Genomic DNA, 14918 nt, shown 5'->3' on the forward strand with positions numbered 1-14918 from the left:
AAGAAGGCGCCGCAGTCCTGTAAGTACTGCTGGCAGGAGCAGGTAGCATTAAGGGATAATTCTGTAGGAAAGTTTCTTATAAGTGGCTGAAATGCCTTTTCTTTTACAATGAGATTCAACATAATTTAACGTCTTTGTTATCCCGTGGTTGATTGCTTTTTATGGATGCATTATGTAGACGGAGATGGTTTTGTTCTTTCATGGTTCTATGCTGTCTGCATCAACCTTACAATGAAAAAAATCTCTGTTCCTAGTAAAAGTGATACCTTGAACATCTTGGGGACACTTACCTATCACTTTTAGTTTGAAATGTAAATCCCTAGATATGAATACAAGGTTTTCTTATGGCTTTCAGCATATTAGATTTTGCTTCTCATATCATAATGAGGTGCTGAAATTCTCAGAAGTAGAACTGTTTTCTTTTTTTTTTTTGCTTTTGTGTGACCAAAAGGGTTTTTGGTCGTATTATGTATGCCTAAATTTCTTTCTTTCTTTCTGTTTTTAATTCACAGCCCTGGAATTGCTTGTTCCATTAGACTTGGGTTCATATTACAAGCAGGTTTTTATGTAATGCTTGCCTTTATTGTTCCTTCAAATTGAACGTCATCGTCTGACACTTGGCGTGCTGTGATTTTCAGAAACTTAGTCCACAAGGAGGGTGATGACCTGCCGGACCCTTACGTCAAGCTGCAGCTGCTGCCTGACCGATCGAAGGACAGCAAGCGCAAGACTCAGATCTGCCGGAACACCTGCAACCCCGTCTTTGACGAGTCGTAAGCACCAGCGCTTAGCCTGAGTTGCCCATTGTTAGAAGCCAGTGATTGTCGGAAGGCAGGAAGTTGAGGGTGCTCTCTGCTCAGGTGATGACGCCCACTAATTCCCAAACTTGCTTGTGACCGTAATGGCTTTCCCTTCGGTCTGGATTTTGATAAGGCATTGTAGGGTTGTGGGTTTAATTGATAGCCATGGTGGCCTCATTCAATAAGCGTGGAATGCAAAAAACGGAAAACAAGAAACACTTTTGTCTCTTGATCTTAATTGACATCTCTGTCGGCTGACTTTGGGTAGAACTTAACCATGTGAAGCCAGCAGACGATGAAGCCAAGGAAAGCATGGAGAAGTTAAGTGTTCTCTTGTAATTGAGAATATAGAATTATTATGAGCAAAGATTTTCCTGTTCCTTTATAAAGATGCGAACATTCTTGGAAATTTATTGCAGGATGCATTTAACGCATCTAACGTAGCACTTGCATTCCCTGGTTCATTAATTAACCCCAATTCACTTCACCCCTGTTATCAAGGATGCGTGTCATTTGAAAGTTGCAAGAGCTAGGCACGCTCACCTTTATTTTGCTACGTTTGCGAACCAGGATGGAATTTGAGGCAGCGCTGTCAGACCTGGAAGGCAGCACCCTTCAAGTGCTGGTCAACTCCAAGAGCGGCTCGTCCATGTTTTCCCGTGGCAAGACACTGGGCCGCACGCAGGTCAGCCTGGCCAACCTGGACCTCACCAAGGCACACACCGACTGGTATGCACGCTGCGCTCATTTGTGTCCCTCACCACTTACGCCTGATGAACCGTTATCTCAACGTACTAATCTGTCTACTATCATTAACAAATTAAGCAAAGCAGGAAATTCTTAAGTATGTAATCACTGTCGCGTTTAAGGTAGCACGGCCTAGTCAGGCATGGCAGTCAGGCCTTTGTTTCCTGAGACAGTTTTGTGTATTGTTCTATATAAATAAATAAATAAATTTGCAAGCAGTAACTTCTTTACATAAATTTACCTAGCTGTTACAGATTGTAACAGCACAGTAGCAGCAAAGATTGTACTCTCACGTTACGGATTGTAAATAAATTTACGATCTGTAACACGAGAATGCAATATTTGCTGCCACTGTGCTGTTGCCATTGATTGGTGGTATGAACTCCAAGCTAAGCCCAGAAGCCAAAATCATGCTGACAGTATGCACAAGGGCTAAAATGAGAAAACAGAAATGCACTCTTTTCTCGTGAGCCTTAATGGTTCATTGTCCATGGTTCATTGTCCGCAATAGTACATATTGGCCTCAAAACTGAACGCTTTTCAGGCATCTAAGAAGTGGCGAGCATAAATGTTAATGTGTTTGTGTAGGGGTTAGGGCAGGGGCATGCAGAACGTATATTGATAGCAGTGATAATTTATATGCAGGTTAAGATACTGTATGCCTCCTGCAACTAGCATATTTGCACAATTCAACTGCACCACCAATTGTAACACGTAGTTATATCCCCGCCCAAATATCCAAAAAATAACTTGGTGCTGATTCTGCCGTGCACATCAAGTAACAGAACCGGAGTCGACATGTTCTGTATTGAAATGATTTTATGGAACATGCAAAGGCAAGTAGACATGTACGCAGCTGAACCCCTAGCGGCTTCTCGCTATCAGAGTCCGACGACACCTCCTTTTCGCTGTCTACCGAACACAGAAAGTCATCTTCAATTCCATTTAGTGCATTAGAAATGCCACACTTCCTGAACACTTGTGCAACCATCATCTGCGGGAGGGAATTCGACGCAGTGTGGCTAAGTAGTTTGCATTGAGCTTTTTTTTTTTCAGTAAGAATCGATCTTGTTTTTGATTTTGAGTAGAATTAGTTATGATTATGAAGAACATGCAAATATGAATGTACCATTTATTCAATAAAGGGGCACGTTAGAATTGTGCAAATACTGTAATTGTGAGAAACTGAAGGCTGTCTTTGTGTTGAGGGTGCTGTGCATGTGTATTGCAGATGTTTCCTTAAAGGCCTTCGTAACATCCTGAGGGTTGTCGGAAAGGAATCGCACTTTCACTCGCACCTAAAGCACAGTGCCTGGGGCACGATCTTTTCGCACTTGGACTTTATAGGATATGATACGACTCCACTTCGGTGGTCGCTATTGTCGCGCGGCGTAATTTCAGAGGTGCGTTTGCAAGCAGACGCTTGTAATTAAATCATTTGACCATCTTCATCCGCGGAAGTTTCCATTTATTGTCTCAGCATTCCTTTGCGGCAGCAGTGAAATTTTATGTTGAAATTGCACACAAACACACCTCGTTATGTGGAGGTTCTAGGTACATGGTGTTCTATGGATAAGAGGTTATGAAAAGGTAAAGACATTTTTATATCAAGAATTTCGTTATATTGAAGTTCATCATATCAAGGTTTGACTTATAATGTACACAAGTATGATGAAGTACTGGGTATGATGTTGTATATCTAAAATCCATAACATTATGCTAGTATTTGCGTGCATGCTTTTACTGAATATTGAATAAAACTTGACATAGGGATCGAATCCCGGCCACGGCGGCCGCATTTCGATGGGGGCGAAATGCGAAAACACCCGTGTGCTTAGATTTAGGTGCACGTTAAAGAACCCCAGGTAGTCAAAATTTCCGGAGTGAAAACATGGAAGGCAGAGGTGGCGGAGGAAGCTGCCTTAGCACTGGCAATAGCCTCCACGGAAGCTAACATCGTAGTAAGCGACTGCAAGACAGCCGTCAAGAACTATGCAAAAGGAAGAATCTCGCCGGAAGCACTCAGAATTTTAAACAACTTTCGTGAAGATCGCGACATTCACATTATGTGGGCACCCGTACACTCCTCCCTTCCCCGGAACGAAATAGCGCACAACCTGGCTCGAGAACTGACAGGCCGAGCAGGTGACACGCAACAAATACTGGGAACGGAGAGAGACCGGATGACCAGCTTTAACGAGATCACCAAGCACTATAAATTGGGAAGGGCCCATTTCCCCCCGGCACACTCCTCGTTAAATAGACGGCAAGCGACGGCATGGCGCCTCTTACAAACAGATACATATCCGAACCCGGTGGCCTACCACCGCTACTACCCGGACCTTTACACGGATAGATGTAGGTTCTGTGAAGAAAGGGCCGACCTACAACACATGGTTTGGGCTTGTCCTCGTACACCCATACAGAATAAAATAATTAAAACCGGAGAGCAGTGGGAGACCGCGTTGCTCAGCTGTGCACCGGAAGACCAACGCAAGGCAATCCAGCAGGCCGAAGATGCTGCCAGGGCCCAAGGGCTCGAGGCCATCATTTAGGTAGAGGCCTAGGTCTCAAATCTGCTGTGCACAAATAAAGTTTATTCCTCCTCCTCCTCCACCACTACGGCGTGCCTCATAATCAGAAAGTGGTTTTGGCACGTAAAACCCCATAATTTAATTTAATATAACTTGACATAAAAATTGTTACAGCGCAAACACATGCAACCACAAAGCATGAAGGATGGGACACAAGCGCTTGTGTCCCATCCTTCATACTTTGTGGTTGCATGTGTTTGTGCTGTAACAATTTTTATGTCAAGTATGCACCAACTCGCCCAGAAAGAAGTTTTAATAAATATAACGAAGGCATTTTCATGTCAAATGCCACTTTGTTGAATTGCTGTGATTAACTGCAAACATTGTGCAAACACAACTGTGTGTTTAATGTGTTGCCTGTTGCCGTAGCTCTTTTAACCAGCTCCTTTTCTCCTCAGCATTTCCACTTTGCATATGCCCTGATTCTAATAGCCATTTCCTGTCGACGCTGCTTTAACAGTACAGCGTGGAAATTGGTGCTTGTGTGTTGCTACAAAAGGGAGTCGTCATAATCCAGACTAGCCTGCTTTCATTTTTTCCATGATAAGCACTGATGCTTTGTCAAATGTACACGGTTGGGACTGAATGAGCAAGTAACAACACAAAGAGCGGGACGTGCAGACTGAGACAGATGAAGTGCTGTCTGCACGTCCAGTTCTTTGCACTATTATGTAGTAGTTTTTTAAGACATGTACCACTGGCCCAAGTTGGCTCACTTTACTGAATGGGCAATATAGGCTGGCAATCAGATTCCTTCAAATGACTGACAGATTTGCCTAAAGTGAAAGGACAAGTTAACAGGTCCATTAAAGGCTTATTAAAAACGGTTATTTTTGCGTCTTCAGTGTGTGAAGCTAAATTCTTGGAAAATAGCACCAAAAGAAATTTCTGTTTGCAAGTGTGATTTTGTTTTAATTGAGGTTTCATCACTTGAGACCAGATGTTTGGTTACGAAATGGTGCTGTTTGAGGTGCCTATAACAGGCACTAAAGCTGTCATTTACAGGCGTCAATTACTGTGCTTTAGGCATGCCTAGGCACAAATAATAAGAGCTTGCGCTGTGTAACTGAGAATAAATTATGATTTTCTAAGCAACACAGCCCGCTAAACCCTTGTTTAGTAAGATTAACTTTATTTTCTTGATAAAACAGAATGTGGCAAGTTGTGTAAGTTACAAAATTTATCTGAAATTTAGTGTGCCTAAACCCCACAAGAAAAGTTGTAAACGCAGTGACAAGGAGGCACCACCTCGAGGTTTTTAGGTGCCGCTTATGGTGCGGCCGAGTGCAGCCGCACGTGCCCTGTCTTGAAAGCGATCTGCGATGAGTACAAAGTCTAGGTGCCTCGAGGGCTGATAGCTTCGTGTGCACTGCGTTCTCGCCACTTAGTTCGCGTTGAAGCACAAGGGAGCACGACGGTCAATTTGCTAGCGGCTCCTGCCTCTTTTCCTCACGCCAGCATTTTGACAGCGAGTGTCAGCAGTCATCGATTAAGATGTGTTGCTGTTTGCTAGCTTATGCATGACAACATGCTTGTTAATTTAGTTAGTAAGTGAATGCTTACAAGTTTATATGGCCCATAAAATTACTATGCTTACTTTGTATAGCTTTCTAATAATTTGCTATCGCAGTAGATGCTACATCTTTCTGGCTAAACTGCGAATTTTTTATTTAATTTGGAAGGTTACCCTTATGCATAATCCAATTTGTGAAACGAATGCAAAAGAGTGGCATCACATGTCCTATACAAACACGTTTGCTTCGTGCATAAAGTTCATCAAGGACTGGTAAAACGGCCCAGGTATCCAATGTTGCAAGCCAGGAGGGCAACATGGATGATGATACTAGTTCGCAAAATTTGGTTCCTTTTATAAAAGAGCCAACGACTTAACTTGGCAAGTTTCAAGAACTTTTACTCAACCACAACGACCCAAATATACGAAATAATACTTCGAAATCCTTGACGTCGCACCAACCTGCCCATGCCAGTGTTCTGGCATAAAATTCAAGAAATGAAACTTTGGCCTTCATTTTCCTATCTTACTTATCAACCTATTATAGCCAAGCTAAAGAAAATGAAGTTATGAAAGATTTTGAAAGGCCTCGTCAGTCTAAACTCATTTAGTGTTTCTTTTAATGTCCCTTTAAAATGTGTCGGGAAATGAACACTTAAAAAATAATTAGGTACTTTAGTTAGCTACCTAATTGCAATTTATTGTGCTGGTAATTACCACCTCCTGAAGCAATCCACCTGTCTTTTACAGGTGATGTTAAGAAAATAATCTGTGGAATCAGTTGGTGTGCCAAACGCTTATTGGGTGTATCATTTGGATTTCTCTTAGGTACGAGCTGGAGCCGGATTCCTAGGCTGACTTTTACCCAGATTGTGAGACGAGCTTATTCGTCCTCAAAACGTCGTGCAGGGATCTACGACAGATTGAGAGTCCGTTGCAAAAGAAAACTGCGTTGTTGTTTGTTATCTCTGTTTTTTAGTGTCCTTTTTGTTTGCACTTAGCGATAGTGTTTACGAGCAGAAAGGGATTTTGGGTGACGCCTTGGTGGTGCATTGTGTTACACGTGCATGTCACCTAAGCCTACTATGTAGAGTAGTATATTTAAGGATTTGCCTTGTGACTTTCAGAAGAATAATAGGCTGATGTGAGAACTTAGTTAGTCATCACTTAGGGACTGCAGAAGCGATTACGGAAATTTGGAATGACGCTTGTACATAACACTTGGCTTCTAATGCTCACTGTGAAGGTTTAGGCTGTGTGACTTGACTGGCTAATGGCTTTATAAATGTCTTTCATTGAGGTACAAAATTGAGCGTTTTTGAAAATTTTACATTTTACGGATATATGTGCAACCACATTATGAAACTTAAGGGACACATGAAGCTTGTATTTGCTTCTTTTTGGTGTTCTTGTTTGTTTTTTCTTGTTGTTGTTGTCTGTTTCACCTCGAGTATAAGAGGATCTTTTGGAAGGCGCACAGTGCATTGTGGACTGTACAAAAGTTGTGCAGTCGGAAAGTGACGTCCACCAATTGTGCCATTACCTGTGAATTCATGTTGTTCATAATGCTCTTCGGGCATCTGTTTCTTTTAATTGCACGCCTACTTAGTGCTAAAAAAAATTCCATAGAAAGAAAGCCCTTTAATTTTTCAATTTCTTTAATATTTGGCTTACATTAGCCACATTATTTTAAGCCATTCTTGTACTTATTGTCACATGTGTTTCAACACTGAGACCTTGTTAACGACATGACCTTGTGGCTTTATGGGAAAAAAAGCAAGATTCATGATGCGACTTTTAATTTGTTGCATGCAGCTACCATTGCAAATTTTATGCTGATGCCTACGCTGAAGGGCAGGACTCTATTGCAATTTTATCTTATCTCTTGCTAGTGTGAAATGATTACAGAGTGTTGAAAGGCGTATACTGAGGATGTTTTGAATTAATGTGCTATATTGCCGTGTGCGCAATTTTCGTTGTCATGTACTTCATAAAGAGCACACTTTGTATGTGTTTCAAGATGCTAAATGATTTGGACACAAAGCTGCGAATATTGCAGTGCATTGTGCGCTATCTTGACAATGCCCTGGTGTAATTGAATGCTTTCCAACAATGAAATTTTCCTATTACAAGGAGACAATACCAAATGCCAATGAAAAGGACACGGTAAAAAGGTTTGAAAGAAGAAGGTTCAAGCTTTTGCATAAAAACCTTGTTCACTACAGCAAACAAAATGGTATTTTATACCTTGCTTCGTTTTTCGAGCTAAGTTGTACTGTAGTATGCCGATTATTGTATTTACTCATATCTAAGCACCGCCTCCCCCTCCTTTTCTTTTTCTGTGACCTAGCGAACATAGTGAGGCCTAATTGAGGTTGCAGTACAAGTAGTAAACTGATAATTCAGTTGTAGTTGAATATTTGAAGAAATTGTACTCACATAAATTAGTACTTCCACTTGAAGCAGCTGTTATATTCTTATTAAATTTTTAAAGTGTTCGCACAGCCCTAGTCCTGAGAGATTGAGTGTAGGTTTAGGAAGGGTGCTTGCATTAGAGAAAATACGATAGTTCTGTCGTGTGTGCTTTTTATCTGTAATCAAGGTATTTTTCTGCGGTTACATTTTTTTAAAGCTTTGTTTATTTTTGCATTGATTATTTACATTATCCTATTTTCTCTTTCTCGTAAATGCTCTCCCCGCACCAACTGAACGTGGTTGGCTAAAAAGGCTACCACTTTTGTATTCACACCATCAAAAAAACTCTTGCGGGTTTTTATGTACTGTCATATTCTGCCGACGCAGTTGCTACTTTTATCTTGCTTTCAAGGAGCACGTCTGCTTCTGTTAATGCTATATGCTGGCATTTTTTTCTAGTCATTTGTTAACATTTATTGTTCTGCTCCTGCTTGTGCTACACTTGTTGTCTAACACCCAAGTGATCCCAGGTGAGATCGAAATAAACAAAAGTGCGCAGAATGAGCTGTTTTTGCTTTTGAAGTGAGCTGTGCATGTTGTATGTGTTCTGTCTTTGAAAAAAAAACACTGCCTTTCTTTATTTTCTGTTTAGTTTGATGGGCTGTGCTAAGTAGACGCTCCACCCTCCTGGTCCAATTTGTAGATGATCGAGTGATTTAAATATGTGCAGTGTTTCAATCGCATTTTTTTGTCGGTTATCTGGAGAAAGGTGCTGTGTTGTAGGCATGAAAAGTTGCTGCTTGCAGCTTTCCTCTTGCCACAGGCCTATGGCATCCATCTTGGGGGTGGGCAGAATGGTTGCTTCTTACCAGCTAGTTGCAGAAAACCACCCAGACAACTCTTGATTACTTCTTGAAGCACAAAGGATAGCAAAGTCTGCATACTAGCCATTTAGAACTCTTAAAAGAATTAACCATGCCATATGAGGACTGTTTAAAATTACCTTGCCTTTCGGAATAATCTGTGTGCTGTGGAGGATACCAAATGTTCTGAGGCAGACTAGCACCCCCATTTAACACCAGGGGCAGTCATTGACCCCCCCACCATGTGCACTCCTTAGTACTGCTTTGCCATGTGGAATACGTGAATGTGGTAAAGTATGCGACAGCTTTTTGAACGAGGAATTTAAGAAAAAACTGTGGTATCCCTTAAACGGAATGAAACCAACCTACTGCTATGTCTCCAATGCGACCCTGTTTTACCAAGCAACCCGTTTCCCGAAGGTGACGCGATTGTACCATGCATGCAGTGCTTTGCAGTAAGAAGCTGTTTATGGTTTGTGATGTTAACTTTTCTCCTCCGTGCATGCGTTGTGCATGAGGCCACCGCTGAGAGAACAGAGAAGTGCTGCAGAGACGAGGTTGTGAGGGACTTTGCAGGGCGTGTGCAGCGCATTTGTGTAGACAGATTCGTCACGAGTAGCACTACGGTAGCACGCATTTGCATCGGCAGACAGCATGCGTGGTCACTCAGTGCACCGCGCATGTCCATCATGCCAGTATGTAGAGGCAGAATAGGAACAACAACAGTTATTTGGGCATGTTGTTACGTGGCAAAATAAGTGTCAGCAGTGCCAAACTGTGCAAGAAGGGCAATGCACACTGTTGCTCGTGTGTGGCCTTTTTAATTATCCTAGTCTCATTTAGCACTGCTGATACGTGTTATGGTAGAGTAGGAAAACTATGGAGTCTTGCTTTTGAGTTTAAAGCAAGTGCAGTCACTCCTTTTCTAGCAAGGGTCATTGGACACGGATTCTGCGCTGATCACTTTCGGTGATGGCGTAGCCTCGGCAATAGTGCTGCCATCAGGCATGCGGTTCATTGGCTGGTCGAGCAAAATCGTATGACGTAGTGCTCAACCAGCCAATCACTGTGACTGATGGACAAGGCATGGCCAAGGCAGTAGTATCGCCGAAGTGGATTGTCACAGAATATGTCCCCTGCTGCCTCTGCAGAAAAGAGTGTTCACAGCTATGATGTGATCACGTTGCCAAGAAAAGCTGTGCTCAACGATGTTGCGGCACAGAAAGGGAACAATGCTGCACAGTAAGAAACTGACTTCATTTTCAGTTTTCCTTGCAGATCAAGAATTTCTTTGAGCAACTGGGAAGGTATTTCAAGCCATTACGTAAACAGTGTGAAAAGAGAGAGTTGTCACTAAGTGTGTATGGATCAGGAAGACAATGATACCAAGAAACAATGCTGGAGGCACCAATATTCTGTACTATGTACGCGAAAGACCAATGCCTCCTCCCCCCTCCCCCAAAAGAAAAGAAAAGATGCTGTAGTGCGAGTGCAGAAAGCCAAGACAAGACGAGGCAAGAGTATAACTGCACAAAACAACTTAAGTCTTGCCATGCATTACGTAATGGTGGCTATAAAGTGCGACATGTTTTATCTCCTTGGTTCTGCAAAGACAAAGGAGAACATAACATCCCATGTTGCACATTATGTGGTGTCTACTGCAGTGCCATAGTAGTATGTATTAGACAGTTGTCGCTGATGGCTATCATCCCCGAAGCCATGTTTGCCTAACACCTACGTGCTGACTGTGCCTACGCTTTTTCTTACACTGCACTCTTGTTCGCGATCATGCGGTCACTGCCCTTCCGTATGGTGTCATGCCTGCCATATTGCCTGCCCTCGCATTGCTGTTAATCGTTGTTTCATAGGGAGAGCCGTTTCTGTTCTGGGTCAAAAGACGACAGAGTTTGATGTTAGCAGGGGAGTACGGTTCTCTCCAGATGTTCACAATAAGCATGGTGGGCGATGCCTGGCAGGGGCTGCTTATGGATTCTAGATGGCGTGCCCACGCATTGCTTAACAGGTATGCAGATCTGTGTGCATTGCCTTTAATGATGGGCTGTTGGTAAGTGCCTTTGTTTTGCCGGGTGTGCACTTTGCCTGAGGGCACTGTCTCACTGCACCGCATGGCGAAGGGTGTTATCATCCTATACGCATCGTCCAATAGCAACACGCTGCAATGGGACTGCATGCACCCGCATGCTGAGTGCATACCTGATTGAACGAGAGACACTCATCAACGTCGACACTTGATGAAGAGCAATCCACGCAGCTTTGCATGCATGATAGGCCACGCATGCTCCTGGGCACACGAGTAAACCCAGCAGTTGTTGCAATGTGTCGTCAGAATACACCAAAGGGGGCTGCTTTACACAGCAGTGAATGGCACTGTACTTGTAGACCATTGTCATTGCAACCTATTAACCTCTCATCGTGTGAGGTCAATACTGCAAAAAGTTCCTGGTGCATGCCAGCTGAAAGCGGCCCAACTTCCTTAGCTCTCAGTGAACACCCTCCAAATTTACAGTTCCACAAACAAATTGCAGCTCCACAAACAGCTTTGAGTGCAAGCTAAAGAACTCCAGCTGGCAAATTTTATGTACAGCACTCAACTATGCAGTCTGTCATAGCCGGTGTTTTACTGCTATGTTGAACCTCGGCAATCAACAAGGTTCGCTGAGAATTCAAAATTGATGGATGTTTCCCACCTGCTACATGTGTTACTTTAAGCAAATTGGAGAAAGCACGGGCAAGTCATTGGGAAACGTGCTTCAGGACGTGAAGCGTAATTGATGCTAGTGACACTGAGAGATCATCATGCACATTTACATGATTTGATGCCTCAGGTTTTGTATGCGGTCTTTGGGTATAATGTTTCATGTGTGGTTCTACAAGGCAATGTATTTGAAATGTTGTGAATGTTCAAGTTTTCTTCTCTTGTTACGGGCCGACGACTGTGAGCCCTCGACATTTGTGCCATACTAGTGCTTCAACAAAAACTGCACATTGGAGCATCTGTCTTGAGCCTGTCAGTTGAAGCTCATTGGTTTGTGCTTGACAATGTACAAGCAGCACATTATTTTGCGTTTCTACAGTGGCTTGAGCGCAACTGTGTGAATACTATTGCACAATCAAATAGTGGGTTCGTTGTAATCTCCAAGTGGATGATACCAGTCGACATTGTTGTTGCTGTGCTGTTGTTTGCCAGCGTTTTGCAAGGCAAGCTTATATGATTGATTTTATGGGCAAATTTGGTCTCAAAGTGCTTTCCAATAAAGAAAATTTCAAGAGCAACAATGTCTTTCTTTCCCGCTTTTAAATGTTACACATAACACCGCCATACACTGCAGCACGTGCGACCTTGTGCATTCTATCAAGTATGTATATCTTAGAACCCAAAGCCATAGCATGCTCTAACTAGATAGCACCGTTGCAACAGTACAATATTTGCAATACAGTCCCCTAATGGATGCCGCTGCCAGCTTCTGTACTACAGTTGAATATAGATGTGACGAACACAGATAGTATAATGAATTATTGGATATAACAGAGTAAATCTGAAATATTTCTCCTCAATATCAGCATGTAATGAATACTGGATGTAACAAAGGAATTATGTGTCAGGTGCAACTTTTCAGATGCACTTGTCACTGCCATTGCTAGGTGTCAGTTAGCAGATCCGAATCCAGTAGTTAGTTGAGGGTTGACAGCGCACGAATAATGCGAGAACTTTGGGTGGCAGAATTTTTCGGATGCAGAAGCCGAACATGTGAGCTCCGCAAGCTGACGAAGCAGTCAGTTGGATGATTTGCAGCATGCTTCAACAAGATACCATGGCGGGATGCCCGATATACTAGAGCTTCGTGGCGATGATCAGGACGACATATAATTCAAAGGCTCTTGAGGCTATCTAGCCAACTTTCAGGGTCCACAAAGGCGTAACACTTAAGAAAGTACAAATTGAAGCAAAAAAGCTGTGCAAAAGTTTCTAACTAGATGGTTTATCCCAGTCTATTGAAAAGAGCACAAAGGGAGACCAGGGAGACCTTGACTTGTTTTCCTTGGCAAAAACACGCGAGCCGAAACGTCCCCTCCGAGTGACAAGTGTCAGAGAATGCAGCCTGGCAGAAACGCGAGGATAACTTCTTGGGCAAGTTGGTGTTTACTTAACATGATGCTCTCTAGCGCAAAAACCCGAAAAAAAAAAACAGTAAGAGGTGGTTTTTTTTTTCCTTTTGCCTCTCATTGTTTGTTTGTTTTCAGAACTTTTGCACTAAATAGGATCATATGTTTGGCAGAAACGTGTAGCGAAGTTTTTACAAAACGTACCTAAAGCTCTTGCCATTCGATGACCAATTTTTGGTAACTAAGTCTGAACAAGTGGTGAAATTCTTTAAACACTGGCAAGCCTTGTCACTTTTCTTATTGTCTTAAAAGATCTGTACTATTCTCTCCAGCAGAATGACTTGATGAAATGTGTAACTGGCTCCATTGACCAGTTTGGAGCAGTTCGATTTCAATACGCCCCTGGTTTGACTTGCGACATGTTTCTAGAATTTCTTAGTTTTTATGTTAACTCTGCTTATGCGACTTGGGAGGGAAATGCTAAACAATAAGAGAGCATATGGATTGGGTCATGTATTGCTCCCTGCTTAAGTGATTTATATCTAGTTAATCATGACCAGGTTCTTGATAAACGCCTGAAAAATAACACCAATGTTTGAAAGTGTTGAGATTGGTTGATGATTTTTTAATTATTTTCAATAACAAATCATGTATTTTTGACTCTGTGGTCTCAAAAACCCTAACCTCATTCACTGAAGTGTTGTCTCCTTTGTCGTTGACATATGAAGTCCCTGTAGGCAAGTTGATAAGGTTTTTAGACTTGGGATTGTACCTTTCACCACAAAAGGTCTGCTGGAGTTATCAGCCGACAGGCAATAAACCAGTCCTACCAATTCCTTCTGCTCATTCAAGACTCTTAAAATGTGCAGTTGTAACATCGTCTTTCAATAATTATTTCATAAAGTCCTGTGGCCACAAAGTGGAAACCAGTTCCGAAGATCAGACCAAGCACCTGGAAGATTCTGGTTACCCGATGCATATTCTCGCCTCATTCGTGTAAGGCTTGAGCAGGAAGTAAAAAAGCGCATCTAATGGAAGCAGTACCACTGCTAGAGAAATTAACTGTGGTTGAAATTGAAATGAAGAAAACCGGGGGAAATAAAGGGTGGAGGAAAATATGACTTGTCGCCAGTGAGAGCCGAAGCCACAACCTCCGAATTACATGTGACAGACACACATTAATAGACAGGCATAATGCAGAGATTGTGGAAGCAACGAAACAGGGGAAATTTTAATTTCCCTTGTCTATATATACAGGGTGTCCCAGTAACCAGAGTTTAAAAAAAATGGCTGTGGCTTAGGTAAGGTTAAGCCCAGGATGCGAAGCATAATAGCCTTTATTTTAGTTGTTGAACCACTGTTTAGCCTGGTGAACTGCTGTTGCTTGGCTATATTTGGTTCGGCTAGACGAAGAAACAACTCATGCATTACTTCTTCGCCTTCAAGAGTGGAACGCGACAGCGTTCCCGTCGACCCGCCAAGGGGTGTAAGACAATGGGCTACAGGGCAGCGACTACGCGCCCCGCATTGGACGCGGTGAGCGTCGAGCAAAGCAGCGTTCGGCGCGGCAACGAAATGTGCGCCTGAGCAAGAGACGCACGCCTTAGAAACAGCTCGTTTCTAAGGCAACACCGCATTCACTAGAGGCGCTTTTGTACCGCTTTGAAGCATCGTACTCGTGGCTCAGTGGTAGCGTCTCCGTCCCACACTCCGGAGACCCTGGTTCGATTCCCACCCAGCCCGTCTTGCAAGAGTTGAGCCAAAGCCACTTCTCCTCTGTCGTGACGTCACGGTGTCACGTGATTTCATGGCGACACCGCCGCGCCTGAGGAGCTGGGTTGAGCTCTCGTAATATGCTTCG

At 42.9% G+C, this 14918-nt stretch overlaps 1 protein-coding gene across 2 annotated transcripts in view; it reads left to right on the forward strand.

Moving 5' to 3' along the window:
* Positions 1-11580, forward strand: part of Esyt2 (extended synaptotagmin-like protein 2) — a 93043-nt gene extending 81463 nt beyond the window's left edge. For both annotated transcript variants that reach the window (XM_065443758.2, XM_065443760.2), the window contains 3 exons: positions 639-773; positions 1371-1529; positions 6483-11580. In XM_065443758.2, the coding sequence (XP_065299830.2) occupies positions 639-773; positions 1371-1529; positions 6483-6507 (319 nt within the window). In that variant the 3' untranslated portion in view covers positions 6508-11580. The remainder of the gene's footprint in view (positions 1-638; positions 774-1370; positions 1530-6482) is intronic.
* The last annotated feature ends 3338 nt before the right edge of the window (positions 11581-14918 follow it).

The sequence above is a fragment of the Dermacentor albipictus genome, chromosome 4 (assembly GCF_038994185.2).
Source record: "Dermacentor albipictus isolate Rhodes 1998 colony chromosome 4, USDA_Dalb.pri_finalv2, whole genome shotgun sequence".
Lineage (NCBI taxonomy): Eukaryota > Metazoa > Arthropoda > Arachnida > Ixodida > Ixodidae > Dermacentor > Dermacentor albipictus.